The 19,243-nt window shown below is 39.1% G+C and overlaps 1 protein-coding gene across 2 annotated transcripts in view; it reads right to left on the reverse strand.

Annotated features, from left to right (window-relative positions):
* Nucleotides 1-1,823: 1,823 nt before the first annotated feature.
* Nucleotides 1,824-19,243, reverse strand: part of mag (myelin associated glycoprotein) — a 70,614-nt gene continuing 53,194 nt past the window's right edge. The window contains exons 9-12 of one of the 2 annotated variants that reach the window (XM_080850854.1): nt 19,061-19,160; nt 13,676-13,778; nt 8,881-8,937; nt 1,824-3,279 (exon numbers count right to left, since the gene is read on the reverse strand). In XM_080850854.1, coding sequence (XP_080706980.1) covers nt 3,121-3,279; nt 8,881-8,937; nt 13,676-13,778; nt 19,061-19,160 — 419 coding nt within the window. In that variant the 3' untranslated portion in view covers nt 1,824-3,120. The remainder of the gene's footprint in view (nt 3,280-8,880; nt 8,938-13,675; nt 13,779-19,060; nt 19,161-19,243) is intronic. The other variant, XM_080850855.1, reaches the window with a different exon arrangement.

A 19,243-nucleotide genomic window follows, 5' to 3' on the forward strand; every position in this document is an offset into this window, starting at 1 on the left:
CAAAGCGACGTACAAGGGAGAGGACAGTCAAGTTACGAGCAATAGAGACCTAGTGTAACAATAAATACTATTTTACATAATTGTTAATGATACAAATATCCTCGTATTTATTATTATTATAATTATTTTAATCCGAGGATGTCTGTAGAGTTGACGTGAACGCAATCACCAACGGTTTCTCACAAATTCAGCCATTAACCCAGTTTTTAAAAATGCGATTCCTCAAATAACTACAAGATGGCCCCGTCGGCCATCTTGTGGTTATCTTGTGGTTTGAGAAGATTCCGCCAGAGTTACGACTGCTATTTCGCTTTCTGAAAGTCTTCTGAAGTTTAGAAGAAATCCCACATGAGAAAACTATCGAGAATGGCAAATGTTTTCCTAAATCCACCGAAGTGGAGTTCAGAAGAAAGTCCTTCTTAAAGTCTTCTCAACTGCTGTCGAGAATGAGGCCCAATGTTTTTAATCTATTTATTGCCATAAACATTATAGTCTACAGTGCTGCTTGAAAGTATGTGAACCCCTTGAGTTTTCTGCGTTGTTTTACCATGATTTTCTTTTTTTATCATCACCAGTTTTCCATGTATGAAATGTCAGGTTTATGATTCTCAATTGCATGTACTTGTTTAGAGGGAATTGTGTGAGTAGCCAAAAAACTACATGAAACATGGAATTAGTGTATGTGCAAAAGTACAGTAAGTGAACCGCCGGCTGCATTAGTAAAGTCAAGTAGGTAACAGATTCGGTGAAACACATTTGGGTGCCTAATTAGTCATTATTACACAGGTCTTCTTAATGCTGTAGAATGCTTCATTCACTGTCAAGGACAGTGGCCTTTTTGCCTCTGATTCACGTCTTTCGTAGCACTCCACAAGAAGTCCGGTAACTTATTTCAGAGTTTCAGCGGATGGTTGAGCAGCTGTGATCTAAAGAAAGTTCAACGTCTTTAGCAAACTATTTCTTTGCTTTTTAACACTACGAATGGCAACAAATACATTGTAAAAAGACACAATGTTATAAGTTATTTTTGTTTTGGCAAGTAGCCGTGTAATAAGCTGGATAATGTATAGAACGCCGGGGTGCTGTTCGCCCTGTCAGGGCTTATTTTCCCGATAATGACCGGCGTTCTATACATTATCTCTTACATAAAGCTAACCAATCAAATCACACATCCTTAGGAAAAGGGTTGGGCATCACAGATTAAAAGAGAGAAGAAACCAAACAAACTACTGTAGTGCCAAGGTGTACCCACACAGATCAACAATATAAACAGCACTGTATACAGTATATTTATGGGCCACTGGCTGTAGCCCGGGGTTAGCTGCTTGCTTTTAGGCTTCAACGGGTTGATGTGTGTGGATGTGATGTGATGTGTCATGGTTGAAATTCTGAACTCACTCTAAACTTTGCAATTGTTTGATTGTAGTGTGTCCACTTTGCTGTGAGCTCTTAGTGTGCCTTAACCCCTGAGAGTGAGCAGGGATCCCCCTCCATACTCCCCCCTATGTTACCAATGGTCATCTAAGTACATTGGTAACGTATTGACCTTTACTGTGACTTTTCTTTGGTGCTTTACCCTTGTTTAATCAGGGAGAATCTGGTGTTACATCTATGTATACACGGTTTAAATAGTCCCCCCCCCCCCCATTTTTATAACATACATGCAAACATACTTAACTGTCTTTAGACAAATACTGATTTAAAGGAAAAATCCAGCAGTTCAGTTTTTGTCATTTTCTGTCACACATCAAATAAAAACATATGTTTGTTCAGTCCTAATCTTTATTGGGCTTTGTAAGAAAATGACATTTGGGTATCAGAACAAGATTATATCTAAAATGATGCAAGCACACAACACCATACATATTATACGGTCAATATTTAATAGCAACGCTTTTTATATTGCAAGGTTCAGTTTGAAATGATCAAGTCATCGTACAAAGACTTTACAATGATCATCGATGAACAGTCACGTGGACACTGTATCTCCTGCATGCAAAAATAACAAAATGTATCCCCAAGTTTTTACAGTTTTCACAACAGGATTGGTCATAATGGATTTTTGACATCCTTGAAATGAAGCCTAGTTATTTGTTTATGATGTGATTATTTGGTATGGCATGCTGTGGACCTCCATTAAACTTCATACCCCTCCCTTGTCAGCTTTCAAAAAAGTTCAACTATTTAGTTATTTAATCCATTACTGTACTGTGTTGCCATGGTTTACAGAAATATGCAAGACATTAATACACAAACAAATTCAGATTTAACAGTGATTACAGTACCTTCAATAGCAGTCAGTAGCATATTATTTTTATTACATTAGACATTATGCCTAATTTAACTTTGAATACAAACATGAACCACATGGTAGCTGAATCCCATAATAAACCCACAGCATTTCAAGTTCATCCATAGGCGCACGCCTTACATGGGGAGGTTTAGTGGAAGATGTAGGCTTCATGCATATTAGACCAATTTAAGGTGTGTGGGCATACATTGTGTTAGATGTAGGCTTCATGCTAATTTGACCAATTTAAGGTGGTGGGCATACATTGTGTTTAACAGGGAAAAAAACTCCATACGCAAACTCTGGGAAGAATGGACACATGATACGATGACCATATGGTCAGAATGTGGTAATCAAATCAATCTAAAGAAATCAGTCAAAATACTGAAAGTCAAACAATGAACTACGTGAAATGTAGAATAATATATAAATAATATGCAAACAGTAGTGGTAAAGTTCGCTCAAACATTATTCCAAGGTTGCTGACACAGAGGCAAGTCTTCCCTGACACTTTGGGTTTCACTGGATAGAGAAAGGATAATGCATGGAAAGGACACTAAAGGTAATGAAGGACTGAGTAGGAACATATGGTCTGTGAATAATGTTGTGGAGAGGCGCAGGATTTACTGTTTGTAGAAACCACTTTTTGCAGTAGTTTGCAGCTGTTGTCGGACATACTGATTTGCACCAAACCTTAGCAAATATTACTTAAGAAAATAAGATCAATGCTATGGTGGTAACTTGGAGGTGAAGTGGTGTTGAGTAGTGTATGGGGAGAGTACTCATAAACTGTGTCCGATGCAGCAAATGTGTCAGAGAAGCATTGCTCTTCACTTGGTTTTGATTTCAGTGTAGTCACTGGTGTCGTCCCCGTGACCTGCTCTCCCCTCCCTAGGCCTCCCTCTCATGAAGTCCAGGGCAGCGTAGTTCAGCTCTGGCCTCTGTAAGCCTGCCACAGAGCCCACAGACTGATAATCCCCCTCTTCTCCCTGCAAGACGGACCAAGCAAGTGGCAAGTCAGCACGGCAAAACTCAAATCTCAAACTGATAGTAACTAACACTTAGAGGACAAGTTATTTTCATTGCAAACTTAAAGCTCAACCACAAACATCAAAGTAGTCCAAACTTCTGCTTCTGCCTAACACTTTCTCATGGTATGGCATATTGTGTCTAAACAACAACAGAATATATATGTTGTCTGACAGAATATATATGCATTCAATAGTTACACAGAGCTTTGCGTTTTATTCTAACAAGCAAGGATAAATGTTCTTGTGTGAATGCATTTTAGGAAATGCTAGAGACGGAGAATACAAAATATAGTGGTGATCATCAGGGTCCAAGCAGCATGTGTGAAGTGCCTCAAGAAGCCAAATTTGAATGATTTGAATGAAAGAGGACCAGTTATAAGCTTTTTAAGGAATAAAAGGATTTTGAAAATGTAACAAACAAAATGTAGCACCTCTGTGTAGTTGATTTCAGTCAAAATTTGGAACATAGCTTCTACAGTGCCCTCCACAATTATTGGCACCCCTAGTGAATATGAGCAAAACAGGCTATGAAAAAATATGTCTTTGCTGTTTATCCTCTGAGTTTTTCACTCTAAATATGCACAAAAATCTTACCTTTTCATTGAAGTAAAATTATACAGCCGCGGAAAAAATTAAGAGACCACTTCAAAATGATCAGTTTCTCTGGTTTTACTATTTATTGGTATGTGTTAAAGTAAAATGTACATTTTTGTTTTATTCTATAACCTACTGGCAACATTCCTACCAAATTTCAAATAAAAATATTGTCATTTAGATCATTTATTTGCAGAAAAATGACAATTGGTCAAAATAGCAAAAAAGATGCAGTGTCTTCAGATCTCGAATAATGCAAAGAAAACAAGCTCATATTCATTTTTAAACTACACAATACTAATGCTTTAACTTAGGAAGAGTTCAGAAATCAATATTTGGTGGAATAACCTTGATTTAAAATCACAACTTTCATGTGTCTTGGCATGCTCTCCACCAGTCTTTCACATTGCCGTTGGGTGACTTTATGCTACTCCTGGCGCAAGAATTCAAGCAGCTCGGCTTCTTTTCATGGCTTGTGACCATCCATCTTCCTCTTGATCACATTTCAGAGTTTTTTTTATGGGATTCAGGTCTCGAAATTGGGCTGGCCATGACAGGGTCCTGATCTGGTGATACTCCATCCACACCTTTACTGGCCTGGCTGTGTGGCATGGAGCATTGCCCTGCTGGAAAAAACACTTCTCAGAGTTGGGGAACATTGTCAGAGCAAAAGGAAGCAAGTTTTTCTTCCGGGACAACGTTGTACTTTGCCTGGCTGAGGTTTGTAAAAGACCATAAGGATTGAACCAAAGCGGACTGGAGGGTCTCCTAATTCGTCTTCTCTGATGAGTCCAATTTTCAGCTTTGCCCAACACATGGTTGTCTGATGGTTAGACGGAGACCTGGAGAGGCCTACAAGCCACAGAGTCTTGCACCTACTGTGAAATTGGACTCATCAGAGAAGACGAACTAGGAGACCCTCCAGTCGGCTTTGGTTCAATCCTTATGGTCTTTTACAAACCTCAGCCAGGCAAAGTACAACGTTGTCCCGGAAGAAAAACTTGCTTCCTTTTGCTCTGACAATGTTCCCCAACTCTGAGAAGTTTTTTTTCCAGCAGGGCAATGCTCCATGCCACACAGCCAGGCCAGTAAAGGTGTGGATGGAGTATCACCAGATCAGGACCCTGTCATGGCCAGCCCAATTTCGAGACCTGAATCCCATAAAAAAAACTCTGAAATGTGATCAAGAGGAAGATGGATGGTCACAAGCCATGAAAAGAAGCCGAGCTGCTTGAATTCTTGCGCCAGGAGTAGCATAAAGTCACCCAACGGCAATGTGAAAGACTGGTGGAGAGCATGCCAAGACACATGAAAGTTGTGATTTTAAATCAAGGTTATTCCACCAAATATTGATTTCTGAACTCTTCCTAAGTTAAAGCATTAGTATTGTGTAGTTTAAAAATGAATATGAGCTTGTTTTCTTTGCATTATTCGAGATCTGAAGGCACTGCATCTTTTTTGCTATTTTGACCAATTGTCATTTTTCTGCAAATAAATTATCTAAATGACAATATTTTTATTTGAAATTTGGTAGGAATGTTGCCAGTAGGTTATAGAATAAAACAAAAATGTACATTTTACTTTAACACATACCAATACATAGTAAAACCAGAGAAACTGATAATTTTGAAGTGGTCTCTTAATTTTTTCCGCGGCTGTATATATAAAAAAAAACATTCACATTAAAAAAAGATTTTTTCCAAAAACATGTGTGCCACAATTATTGGCACCCCTTAATGTAATGTTTTGTGCAGCCTCCATTTGCCAATATAATAGCTCTAAGTCTTCTCCTATAATGCATGATAAGGTTAGTGAACACATGGCACGGGATCTGAGACCATTCCTACATGCAGTTTCTCTCCAGATCCTTCAGATTTTGAGGTCAAAGTTTGTAGACTTGGCTACAGTTTTTCCCACAGATTTTCTATGGGGTTTAGGTCAGGGGACTGTGATGGCCATGGCAAAACTTTTATTCTGTGGTCGGTGAACCATTTTTGTGTTGATTTTGAGGTGTACATTGGATCATTGTCTTGCTGGAAGGCTTTTTTTTTTAAGGCTTACTAGAGGGGGCTGTTAGGTCTTCATTTAATATCTGCTGGTATTTGATGGAGTCCATGATACCATGTATCCTAACAAGATGTCCAGGGCCTTTGGAAGAAAAACAGCCCCCCAACATCAAAGATCCGCCACCATACTTCACATTGGGTATGGGGTGCTTTTCTATATGGCTATCTTTCTGTCTACGCCAAACCCACCTTTGATGTTTGTTGCCAAAAAGCTTTATTTTGGTCTTATCTGACCATATAACTGGGTCGCATTGAAAGTCTGACTTACATTTGGCAAACTGTAGGCGCTTTTGTTTGTTGTTGATTGACAGCAGAGGCTTTTTTCTGGCAACCATCCAAAACAACTTGTGGTGATGTAGGTGGCGTCTGATGGTAGTTTTGGAGCCTTTCTGACCCCAATACTCAACTAACCTCTACAATTCTCGAGCTGTGATCCTTGGAGATTATTTTGCCAGTAGAACCATCCCCCTCACGGTGCGTGGGGTCAATGTACAGACACGTCCTCTTCCAGGCTGATTCTTAACATCTCCTGTCGCTTTAAACATCTTTATTATTTCCATGATAGTGGAAAAGGGTATTTTCAATTGTTTAGAGATTTTCTTGTGTCCATATCTTGATTTGTGCAGCTCAACAACTTTTCGTCGCACATCGTCACTGTGTTATTTGGGTCTTTCCCATAGTGATGAATGACTAATGGAATTTGGCCTGTGTCATTTCATATTTGTACGCCAGTGGAACTGGAAGTCATGGTTGACCTCATAAGAGTTCCTTATCAAACAGGTGAACTTAAAAATGTCAAACATGACTAGAAATATACCTCAGTTAGATTTGAATTAGAGATTTTTCTAGGGGTGCCAATAATTGTGGCACATATGTTTTGGGGGAAAAAATGTATTTAATGTCAACAGTTTTTTTTTTTCTTTTAATAATTTTACTTCAAAGAAAAGGTGAGATTTTTGTGAATATTTTGAGTGAAAGACCAAGAGGATAAACAGCAAAGACATATTTTTTTAAAGCCTGTTTAGCTCATATTCACTAGGGGTGCCAATATTTGTGGGGGGCACTGTATGTGCCATTCTGAATTAGCTTGTAAAGTTTAATGAAGATCAGCCATTCACAAAGGCAAAAACCGACTGCTGAATATTGACTGGCCATTTGGCACCCATTTTGTAGAGTCTGCCAATTGGCACTTCATGAAATATAAACAAATGAGCCAAGTATTAGTGTACCAATTTTTTGATTATTTCCTGTAATATTGCAAGGTGTCAGCTGTAGCTCCCCAATGGACAAAATGTCATGACATTTGCGAATGTGGTAGTGATTGGTGTGTATCAAGTTGTCAAGTTTGGGCCTTTACATCACAAGATATTGGCCACAGAGTCATTGGCCACACCTTCAAATATAATTGAAGAAAAACTTTAAAACGGCTTGCCAATTGTCCATATTGTCTGTAGATAATGACGTACACAAAATTTGGTGAGAATTGGATTAATGTCCTTAAACTTGAAGGACAAAAATTGGCAGCAAAAGGTGGGTCATGGGTCAGCCTTTAAGGAAACAGAAGGGTAAAAATAGTTCTAGCCCATATGATTTCTAAGATATGAGCCAAAATGTAAATACACTTACTATAGTGTCCCCTTTGTTATGTGTCGGACTTGTCTTATTTTTTCTCATCATTCTAAACACTCCACATTGACAAAGCAAAATCAGGTTTTTAGACTGTTTAGTTCATTCATTAAAAATGAATAACTGAAATATCATAAGTATACGTCAGTATTCAGACCCTTCACGTAGTACTTAAAGCACCTTTGGCTGCACTGATCCTACAAGCTTAATACACCTTTTTTGGGAATTTTCTCCCATTTTTCTTGGCAGAGTGGTTCAACTCGGTGCACAGCCATTTTCAGATCTCACCAGATTCTCTATTAGGACTCTGGCTGGGCCACTCCAGGACTTTCACAGTTTTCCTGAAGCCACCCGTGTGTTTTGTTGGTGGTATCCTTCAGGTTGTTGCCATGTTTAAATGTAACCTTTGCCCCAGCCAGAGATCTTAAGAAAAGACTCTCACTCAGGATTGGTCTATATTTTTCTGCATCCAACTTTTCTTCTATCTTTACTAATCTCCCTGTCCAGCTCATAGAGCATTACCACAGCATGATGTTTCCTCCAGTGTGTTTAACTGTAGGCATGGTATTAATGATGTGATGCTCTGTGCCTGGCCACATTGCTCAATCTTTGTTTCATCAGACCATTTGCTTCTCGTGATCTGAGACTCATTCATCCCCAATTGATCAGTTTGGCTGGGCAGCCAGATCTAGGAAGACTGTTGGTGGTTCCAAATCTCTTTGATTTCAGAAGGAAGGGAGGCTGCCTTGGGCATGTCCAATGCTGAGGATATGTTCTTGTATCCTTGTATCTGTTTCTTGACACAATACTGTCTCGCAGCTCTACGGACAATTCTCTCGACTCTGTAGCTTGGTTTTACCTGATACACTTTCAACTGTGATGCCTTATATAGACCGGTGTGTGCCTTTCCTAATTAGGTCGAACTAGGCACACATACAATCAAGTTGTAGAAGCATTTCAAGAACCACTGATAGAAGTAGGATGCACCAGAGCGAAATGGCATAGGGTGTCAATTGCTTAGGGTCTGAATACTAAATGGGATATTTCAGTCTTTCATTTTTATGTGGTGTGTATACCTTACAGTTTTTTCTCCCCATACCATTTTGTGAAAGAACCTAGTTAATAATAACTATAAAATCGTTAATAATAATAATCATGACAAAAACAATAGGGTTCCAGCAGCTTCTCTGCTTGGACCCCTGATTAAAGATGAAACCAAGACTGTATGCCAATGAATGAGTTAAGCAAAAATGCTTTGATATGTTTGCCTTACCGTGGTACTCTCTTCTAGGATGGAGTTAAACTTTGAGCCCAGCAGCTCAGTCTTAAGCTGTTTAGTTAAAGGAAAATAAACAGAGAGAGGCATAGAAGCATGATGGTTTAGAGAACATTGGCTCAAATATACTCCACCTAAGGGTAAAAATGGGAATCCTGTAGAACATCATTAACAGCTAACAGCAGGTCTACAACTGAGAAGTAATCAGCCGCTTAAGTATCACAAAGCATTTTAATAAGTTGCTTATTAGCAAAGCAATAAGCAAGCAAGCACATGTGAACACAACACTGTAAACAAAAGCTAGGGTTTCCATTTTCATATCAACTAGCAGGAGAAATAGCTAAATTTATGGAATATTTCTGTGACCATGGAGCCATGAAGCATTTAGAATGAATAGGCTGAGATGCTGTGATGCAGTCCTGCTGAACCAGAACACAGGCACAAATCTAATAGTTTTCATATGAATAATAATATCCACGCTGTCATTTACACAGAAGTTTGACAAGCCACTAGCATTCTATACCCCCATGAAATTGGGTTTACTTACATGAAATTGGGTTTACTTACGGGAGTAATAAGGCATACTAGGATATTTTAGGGAGTGTGGAAGTGTTTATGTATATGGCATACTAGGAGCAACAAAACTGTTAAGTGAACATGATGTAAATTTGTGTTAATATTGTGTAACTCTTCCAAAATACAGTACATATTTATCAGTCTCCCTCTGCTTCTTCATTTAACCAACACGACTGTATTGCATTCATTCTCTAAGTTAACTTGTGCTATCTGCAAACCTGGCTACCTGTTAGCTAGTGACCTAAATTGTTTCCTATTCCACACACCAAGCAAATGGGGAGCAGTGTATTACTAGGTTTGTCCACCCCTACCTATTAGTCACAGAAGTAACTAAAAGATTTGGCCAAGATGGCCTAGGCTACAGGCTTCATGTAGTATAACAACAAAGATAGATGGATTACGTTATTGGACTACATTAAAGGACTTTGGCTTCCTGAAGAAGTAGAGTTTGCCTGGTCCCTTCCTGTAGACAGTCTCAGTGTGTCATTACCCATTCAGTCTGTAGCCCTCCACCACCTCAACCTCTTCTCCCGGGTTGGATATCGTGTGCAACTCAATCCTGGTCCTCTTGAAGTTCACAACCATCTCCTTCGTCTTTGGCACATTTAAGACAAGGAGGTCGTTCCCACTACATGCGTCAAAGCGGTCCAAAGGTTCCCTGTTTTCAGTCTCTTGTCTACCACTGATACACCCAACAACTGCAAATGTCTTAAATCTGAACATTTCTGCAGATGACAGGACTTCAAGGTGAGTGTACAGTCCACTGTGGTGCTCCTGTGCTGGTAACCACCTGCTCAGACACACAATCCCTCAATTGCACAAGCTGTGGTCTATCCATCTGGTAGTCAATAATACAGGATGTTGTGTAGGTGTCAATCTGTAACAGTAAACATGGCAGATTTTGAACTGGAAGTTCTGCCCTGTCTTATAAATAGACAATGACATTGTTGGAAATGGCATTACAGATGTTTCGAGTTATGTATCTCTACCAATTCATTCAGATAGGAGCCTGATGTTGTTTGCCCGAAATAGCTGTTCGGGGTTTCCACATTTTCTAAATGTTTTCTAAGACTATTTTGTAAGTTATTGTATTCGTCAGTATTAATCCAAAGGAAAAGCTTTGGAGGTTGATGGCAACACTAGTATCACATGGTTGTGAGACTGTGGTGCAAGGACTGGACTGGAGATTCTAGACAAATCTGATCGTATTTTTCTTGACAGCACCGATATCAGAGGACCTCCTGCAACTGCTCTAGAGTCATTGAGGGCAGATGGAGAAAACTTCGACAGGATGTCTTCAACAGCTCCTCCTAAGGTTAAAGAAGTGCAGTGGAATGCCACATAGCTGGTCTACATGGGCCTTCAGGATCCTGGGGCTGATGCCATTCTTCTGACACAGCCTCTGTAGCTGCTTCTTCACCTTGCTGCTGGAAACAGACAGATAGGTGGGGGAGGTCAAGGGGGCACATTCAACTCGTTGGCTCTGTTCAGGTTTCCCTCAGACTGATTCCCTTTCATCTTGAAGCCTGTGATCATATTCAATCCTGACCACACATCCCTCACGTTGTTTTGCTGGAGCTTGTTCTTCAGCTTTCGCCTGTACGCATCCTTGCTCTCCCTCAGCCTTATGTACAGCTCTCTCTGCACACGCCTTAGTAATTCTGTCCCCATACCTGAAGGCTCTCTTCTTCAGGTCACTAGTAATCCAGGACTCATTATTTGGGAAGCATCACAATGTCCTGGTAGAGATGGTGCTATGGACACAGAATGTATTATACCCTCTAAAGCAGTTAGTCATTGAGTTGATGTCCTTTCCATAGGGCTCACAGAGTACATCCCAGTCTGTGGCGGCAAAACCCCCCTGCAGAGTCTCATTCACTACTAATGATCAAATGGAGTGTGATCTGATGTGCCAGGGGAGGAGGGCAGAGGACCTGCATGATGCATAAGGTAAATCCAATGTTTTATGGACTGGTGCCCCCAATTGACAATTTTTGGAAAAGTTGGAAGTGTTGAAGAGAGATTCAGTTGAGATTCTGGTGTTATGTAGCATGACATGCCACGTCGTAATCACCTGATGGCAGGATGTAATCAGCAACAATAATGTCACACGTGAGCTCACTTGGCAGATAGAACGGACGCAAACTCAGTAATGCTCTTTTAGCGTAATATGGCTGTGATTACACCATATGTTGACATGCACTGCAATCATTCTCCTTTCTGCTCGATTTGCAATACCTGCAGACATTTGTATGATTACTAAAGATCTAGTTGACCAGTATTGTCTACATCAACTTTGATTGATATTTATGTTTTACTTTAACTCAGTCGAAGCAAATAGGGGTGTAGGTCAGGGGTGTAGGTCTTCATTTAAAACTTTTGCTTCTGAACTTTCTTATAGGCAAATCAGTAATGTTGGTCAATGGGGTTGCTACTAAACACTGTTTTTGCTTCAGTTATTTATTGTATTATGTGATCGGGTGTAATAATGCTAGCTGCATAACTTACTTAGTGGATATCTTGACAAAAAGCATAGGGGGTTTTGACATAACGTAAAAAATAAAGTGTTATTGGTTTACTTTCTGATGATCATTTACACATTTATGAATGTTTTAAACACAATTTCTTCAACCTCTAAAGCTTAGTGACAGATGGTTATATCTGCTGGCTAATTAACACTTCCTAATACAAATACTAATAGATGTAAATATTAAACACTTAATTGTTACTGGGTATTGTATCTGATTTTAACAGAGTGAACAGAGATGTTGTTAATGTAGTACACATTTGTGGCTGTTGATTGCTTCTGTACATTTCCACATTTAATGGCAAATGGCCAACTTCCCTCATCGTTTTTTTCCTGTAATTATCAGGGAGGTTGGCCCCATGCCAACCTTGATTGAGTCTATGAACTTTGTGCGTCACTACAGCATGAACACTAAAATCGGGATGTGCCACTGAAACAGACTTGTCAGAATGCCCAGGCTATTTAGTATGTAGTTTATGCCCAGGCTATTTAGTATGTAGTTTATGCCCAGGCTATTTAGCATGTAGTTTATGCCCAGGCTATTTAGTATGTAGTTTTGTGGAATGGGCATGAAGCGACGATGAAATGACTCTTGAGATTTTCTCACTTTATAACAAAATATGCATTTACATTGACAAAACAATTATGACTTCCCAATTATTACTTCCCACACTATGCCCCTGTTTCCATTGTGCTTGCACTAAGGGGGTTCAGGCTCTGGGCTCTGTAAAGTGCCTTGGGACAATTGTATAAATATAACTGATAGAATTTAATTGAATTGTAAGAATTATTTAAATCTATGGCATGGCACTGTTCCACTGACACTAGGACAGTAGAAGTGATTTATGATTTCCCAGTAAAGTGAATTTTCAATTTGAAATATTCAAACCGAACCACATCGAGTAGTTGAATACTAATCTCAATTTAAAACCAAAACTTGTGGTGTTGTGGTGTTAAGTGGATTTGCATAGCCACCTAGAAGTGATTTCAAGTTGTCAGTAATCCTAGCACATCCCCAGCTCATTCAGAAGTTTATACATGAGACTCATGAGGGCAGAAGTGAGTGAACAGACTGAGCGACTATTTGATTTGACCGTTCGGGGACTAATTTTATGCCATAGATGCTGTGCAGGTAGGTTACTAACAAAGTTCTGAAGTCCTGAAGGGAACAGAAGAAATCAGTAAGAGATAACGAAATGCATGTACCTAATAGAATAATTAATAATCATCATTTAATACTTTTCCATTCTGATGCATTGTATTTTCATTTTCTCGTTTGGTTGTTCCTGGCTTGTTTAAGTATGCCCTTCTCCTACACTTTTGCCCTTCATCAGTGATACTTTTTTAAAGTGAATGTCTATAATGCTTAGTATTAGGTATAGCATAATGCATAAAGAGAGTGTCTATGCTGTTTGGGATTAGGAATAGTATAATGCATAAATTGAGTGTCTATGCTGTTTGGGATAAGGAATAGTACATTACATGTAAACATGATGTGGCCCAGTTATTTGTCACACGAAGAATAATCTATTAACTGTGCCAGTGGGAAGAATGATTCCAGCCGGCCGTAGAAGTGAAAATGGAATTTATGAAAACCCCAGAAGAAAAAGTAAATGTTTTAACACAAATGACTATTATTACTTTGACTCATTCCATAGGCATCACCATAGTTATAATATTATTTCTCACCACTTTCTTCCTGAGACTGTGTTTGTCCTTCTTGACTGCGCTGTAGAACATTGATGGATTCTCCAGTTGAGAAACCAGGTCCTGCCCAGGGTTGCCATTCTCTCTGGGGGACATGTGCCATATGGTCAGACACACTTTCACTAGGACTGTCTCTATGTCTAGGAACCACAATTAGCTTGATCATTTTAAAACAATCTTTTATATCACTTGTCACATCATTTTACTATAGGGCCCCTTATGGACTTTAGGGATATTATTTTTTGGATATAGAGCATCTCTATGTTTTTGACCTCTATGTCTGGTAAATGTGGTTTCCTATTATAAGATTGATTGTATACTTGGAATGCATTTATACAATCTATATGCACGGCCAAACGTTTTTAATATAAATAGGTAACATCAATTGAATTATGTACTTAGCTATATCCATTTGCCTGATTACCTCAAGAACCTCACTATTAATTCTAAACACTGCTGTGTACACTTGATATATACTGTAAAAGCTTTAAGCACTTCATCACATATAGAATGATTAAACAAATGGTCTTACCTGAAATCAATTGAATACTATGTCATAAATCTAACAAAACAAAATCAACATTTCTCAGGCTTTCCCCGTGCCCCTTAGGTAACTCAAATACAGCGAGAGTGCCCTCTGTGTGGCCCCCACAGTGGAGCAAACAGGAGCAAATGATCTCTAATGAGCCCGCACCAATGAGAAACCACACAACATGTGATGGCTGTCTTAGTTATGGTTAAAGCAGGATGGTGTGTCCCATAGAAAGCCCCCATGGGTGCCTTGCCTTTCATGGGGAAATGTGACAGTGCCCTGTAGAGTACAGGAACATAATAAAGTGCCTTTTTGGCTCTCTTTTAGTAAAGAAGATGCAATCCCATGAGTTGCCATTATAATGGGGTTAGCTGGATGTTCTGTATGGCTGCCCATATGGAGATGAAGATTTGATGTATTCATAAATAACATGATTAAGTGCAGTCTAAAGTACACCCTTATGAACATAGCTTTTTGCAGTAAAATAAATATATGAAATATATATGAACAAGGATGTATTACTAATGCTATTTATTTTCCTACGTTTACTTTCTGTGCAGGCCTGTACAAAAGCTTTTTTTAACATGCTAAATAATATGCTAGATAGATACTGTCTTGGTAGCCAACTATATATCCTGCTTAGTAATAGCTACACTAAATATGTGGGACAAATTAAACTACAGTAAATAAAACACATTTTTATATTATATTATAATTATATTATTAGCCCAGTTGAGAAATTACTTAAAATAAGGCCCTCTGAGAGCTTGCTATTGTCAAATGAGAGAGATATCCACATTGACAATGACACATTCCTAAGCATCTGCAAACTGATGGACAAGAGGATTCTACAAGAGGATTCCTTGTGTCGGACTCCGCCCTCACCTGATTATTGTCTGCGATGTGTACACCTGCCCTGACTGAGAGAGGTACGTAGAGCAGGTGGATCATAATGTACACTTTAGTATAGCTTAAACATGAGTCTGAGTGCTGTAACAGTGTTTTAGTGTATTTGATAATTAGTATAACAGTATAGTGTATTTCGGAGTTAATGTCTATATTTGTAAAGTGTATTTGAGAGTTTAGGATTGCTAGCTTTGCTAACCATGCGGTTTTGCTTCTATGCTACTGTTATATCTCAATGAAAAGCTGCTTCAGCTTAATTGTCTCTTTCTCATGTTAGGCTGTCTATCTGGGGATATGTGATCGCTTTGCTCTGTGTTTGTATTAGGTGTCAGGTATGTAACCAACTCATTGCCATGTAAATCAAATAGTTTGTATTTTTCTTATAAGAGTAAGTTTTCTATTCAATGTTGCTGAATAGCACAGGTTAGCATAGACCAGTGACCATGAACACCATGAGGGCAACTCTCCGATGTATCTGTAATCATTCCAATGTACTTTATTTTCTTATTGAAATATTATTATAATCAGTCTGTGTTTACCCTGACTGAGAGAGGCTGTCGATCTGGGGATATGTGATCGCTTTGCTCTGTGTTTGTAGTACGTTTCAGATGTCCTGAATAAACGGCTGGGTGCCAAAAGAATCACCGTGTCGGTATCGAAATCACAACGCAAGACAGTGTACTACACCGCTACATAGGTAAACACTGGAGAAACAGTAAGCAATAAGCAGATTAAGCACACTGTTTGTTTATGTGCATGTGTTACTATAATGGTAGCAGCATCTGTGTGTGTGTGTGTGTGTGTGTCTGTGTGTGTCTCTATTTTTTATCAGCATAGTCTGGAGATAACGTATATCCAATTTTTGGGGAATTGGATGAACAACCTTGAAAGACTTTTGGCAGGCAGACATCTGCAGGATTGTGTGTGTTATTTTTCAGGAGATTAGAGGGGAAAATATTTTGTATTGAAACCTGTGCGGTTCCCGAGATATGAGTTAAATGTAAAGTGGCTTATTACAGTAGTCCTTTCACTTGTGTGAATCATTTCACCAATGTGAAGTTTATGGTAAAAATGTGGTGTTTGCGTGACTTTTTGTTGGCCATCACATTTTAACGAGATAAATAGGAAGAGGAACAAGAGGAATCAGAACAAATACAACAGGGATCCAACTGATTTTCTACCTGTTAACATGCACACAAGGAATGCATAATATGTACTCATTCCAAAAACGGATTTATCTTTCAGGCCTATCTGCGCATGTGTGAATGAACACATGAGTGTAATGGCATACCAAACCCTTATTCTGTTCATTCCTATGGTGATGGAGTTGTGCCAGGAGGGTTAGGGTGATGGAGTTGTGCCTGGAGGTAAACACCGAAAGTAAGGTCTTGCGTGATTTTTTGGGTAACGGCAATTTATAAAATACAATGTATACATTGATTAACAAATTTAAACTGTGCTTTGGAAATAAAGAGAGTGGACATTTATGTGATATGTCTGTAACAGTAGCCAGCGGGTGAAGTGCTGTGCAGTGAGTAACACTAGCAGTAGCGACAGACACTAGCACCCATGGGTTTAACCTTCTTGCTAGCATGCTTACACCCCACGTTGTGAGTTGGAGTCTTGCGTTAGACTGTGCTGGTCTACACAACACAGGTTCCATTGGTTCTGTAGAGCCGGAATGGGAATGAGATTAGTGATGAGTGTAACGGTAGACAGTGGGTACAGGGAGTAAACCTGCCTGAGGTTACGATACATGTGAGATGTGCAGCCCTGTCCCTGCAAAGGGGTGTTGAAGTGACCATCAGTATGGGGATGTAGTGGTAGCAATAGAGCTCTCTCTATGCACCCATAGAAGTGTGTTTATGTCACAACTGACTGTGCCCTGCTTTTATTCCCATGCCTGATCTGTGCAGTTTCCGTTAGTGGACTCTACTACTGTTGAGCAATCATTCAATTCATTTTTGCAGAAATGCATCTCTAGTAATTATCATTCTGCGTATTTCGTGCCCGAACTCCTTCTCCTACAGTTTGAGAGTTACTGACACCATCCAATGTTTACATGTCCATCCTTATGCTTTGATCCTGGCAGGTATGGTTTTTTGATGCGCCCAGACGTTCTTTTTTTTGTTTTATATCCCTTTTTATCAAATTGAAATGAACAGAGAAACACATTAGGAGAACCTGACAGCCACAATCACGTCACAAGACACCGGTCACAACAGGTTAGATTGCAGGAGCAGGCTCTGTTTGTGTTTGTCATTACCTTGAAAATTAAATGTTATTCAACTTTTTGTTATATTTCTTTAAATTCTCGTTACATCTAGCCTAGCTGTGTATACTGTATGTTTGCAGGTGTCTGTATTGCAGTTGTGAACAAAATTCATTTAAATGTATTCATCATATGTTTTTCTATATTTTGGACTTGGAATAAGTGGCTTTAGAGGGAAGCCTGACAGAAAGGTATTTCTTTTGGCTGTACACATTCAAAATCTAGAGTAATTATGCTGGTCTCAACAAAGCCTTGGTGTTTCTACACAAACACAGAATGGACAGCTAATGGACTGTAAGGAACAATTCCCTGAATTAGACAAAAAGTGTATGAGATTAGTATCGTAGGCTGTACCTTTAATAGCACATGCTCTATTTAAAGAAATGGCTAGTGTAGAGCCCTGCTGACTTCTGTAGTAAATTCAGTATTACCGGTCTGTTTAACCCTTGCCATACACTTTTATCACTCGCAAAGGACTCATGTAGCACCTACTCAAGTGTCACCAACTGAATTAGATTTTAGTTTTACAATGAACTGCAAAACAATGGCCCTCATTCTCGACAGCAGTTGGGAAGACTTTCAGAAGGATTTCAGAAGGAACTCCACTTCGGTGGATTTAGGAAAACATTTGCCATTCTCCATAGTTTTTTCTTCTGTGCTTTCTTCTGAACTTCAGACGACTTTCAGAACGCGAAATAGCAGTCGTAACTCTGCCGGAATCTTCTCAAATGCGATTCCACGGGCCATCTTGTGGTTATTTGAGGAATGGCGTTGAGGAATGACATTTAAAAAAACTCCTCAGACATCCTCGGATTGAAATAATTATGATAATAATAAATACGAGAATATTTGTATCATAAACAACTACGTTTCACATTTATAGTCCTAATTCTACGAGGTAGTATTTATTGTTACACTATGGCGTCTATTGCTCGTAGCTTGACTGATCTCTCCCTTGTATGTCACTTTGGACAAAGTCGTCTGCTAAATTACTGAATGTGAATGGACACGAATACTGCAAATGTAAGTGAATAAATAAATAACACTAAACCCAATCTCTAAGAACTAGTAACATTTACTTAGACAGCACTGACTGCAGTTTATACTGCTACTCGTGACCGGTCTTCACACTAATGGTGGCTATTTAAAAAAAAAAAAAAAAAAAAAAAGTGACTTAAATGTGTTTTACGGACTTCGGAAGTTCAACGTAATAAAAGATCTCCACCTTATTAATGAACACCTGTTACAAGTTGCTTTCGTGTGGATTCGGGAGATTGCGACAGCACACGTTTCTAAAATTGTGTCTCCTAATAAGGAGCTGGCGGGGCGTGTATATATGCAAATCCACTTTCACGAGAATGCGCATCAATCTAAGAAACTAATGGGAAGGAACACAGCTGAGAAGACTTCAGCTGCTTATGAACACATTTTCAAGCGTGCGGGAATGCAGCGGAAGCGTTTCTCTTACGTTGTTTTTGCGAAGTCGTGTAAGAAACATTTCTGAAGAATTACAGAAAAAAATCGAGAATGAGGGCCAATGTCTTTATATGCCCAAGTAATGACAAAGCATGACCAATTCTATCAAATGTATACATACATGACCATGTTAGTTGTCCAACCTCTACTGACTTAGTTCTGGCCATGTCATAACACTTACTTCTTGTTGTTATGGCCAACATATCTCACTGCAGCAATGATGAAGGCAATAACTGCTACTCCTCCAATAGTTCCCACTATCACAGCCATCATATACTTTTCTGAAATACACAAAGTGACTCCATTACAACATAGTACATATTAATGACCACTAGCACCATGCATCCCTGATTGAGAGAGGAAA

This window comes from Sprattus sprattus, assembly GCF_963457725.1.
Source record: "Sprattus sprattus genome assembly, chromosome: 14".
NCBI lineage: Eukaryota > Metazoa > Chordata > Actinopteri > Clupeiformes > Clupeidae > Sprattus > Sprattus sprattus.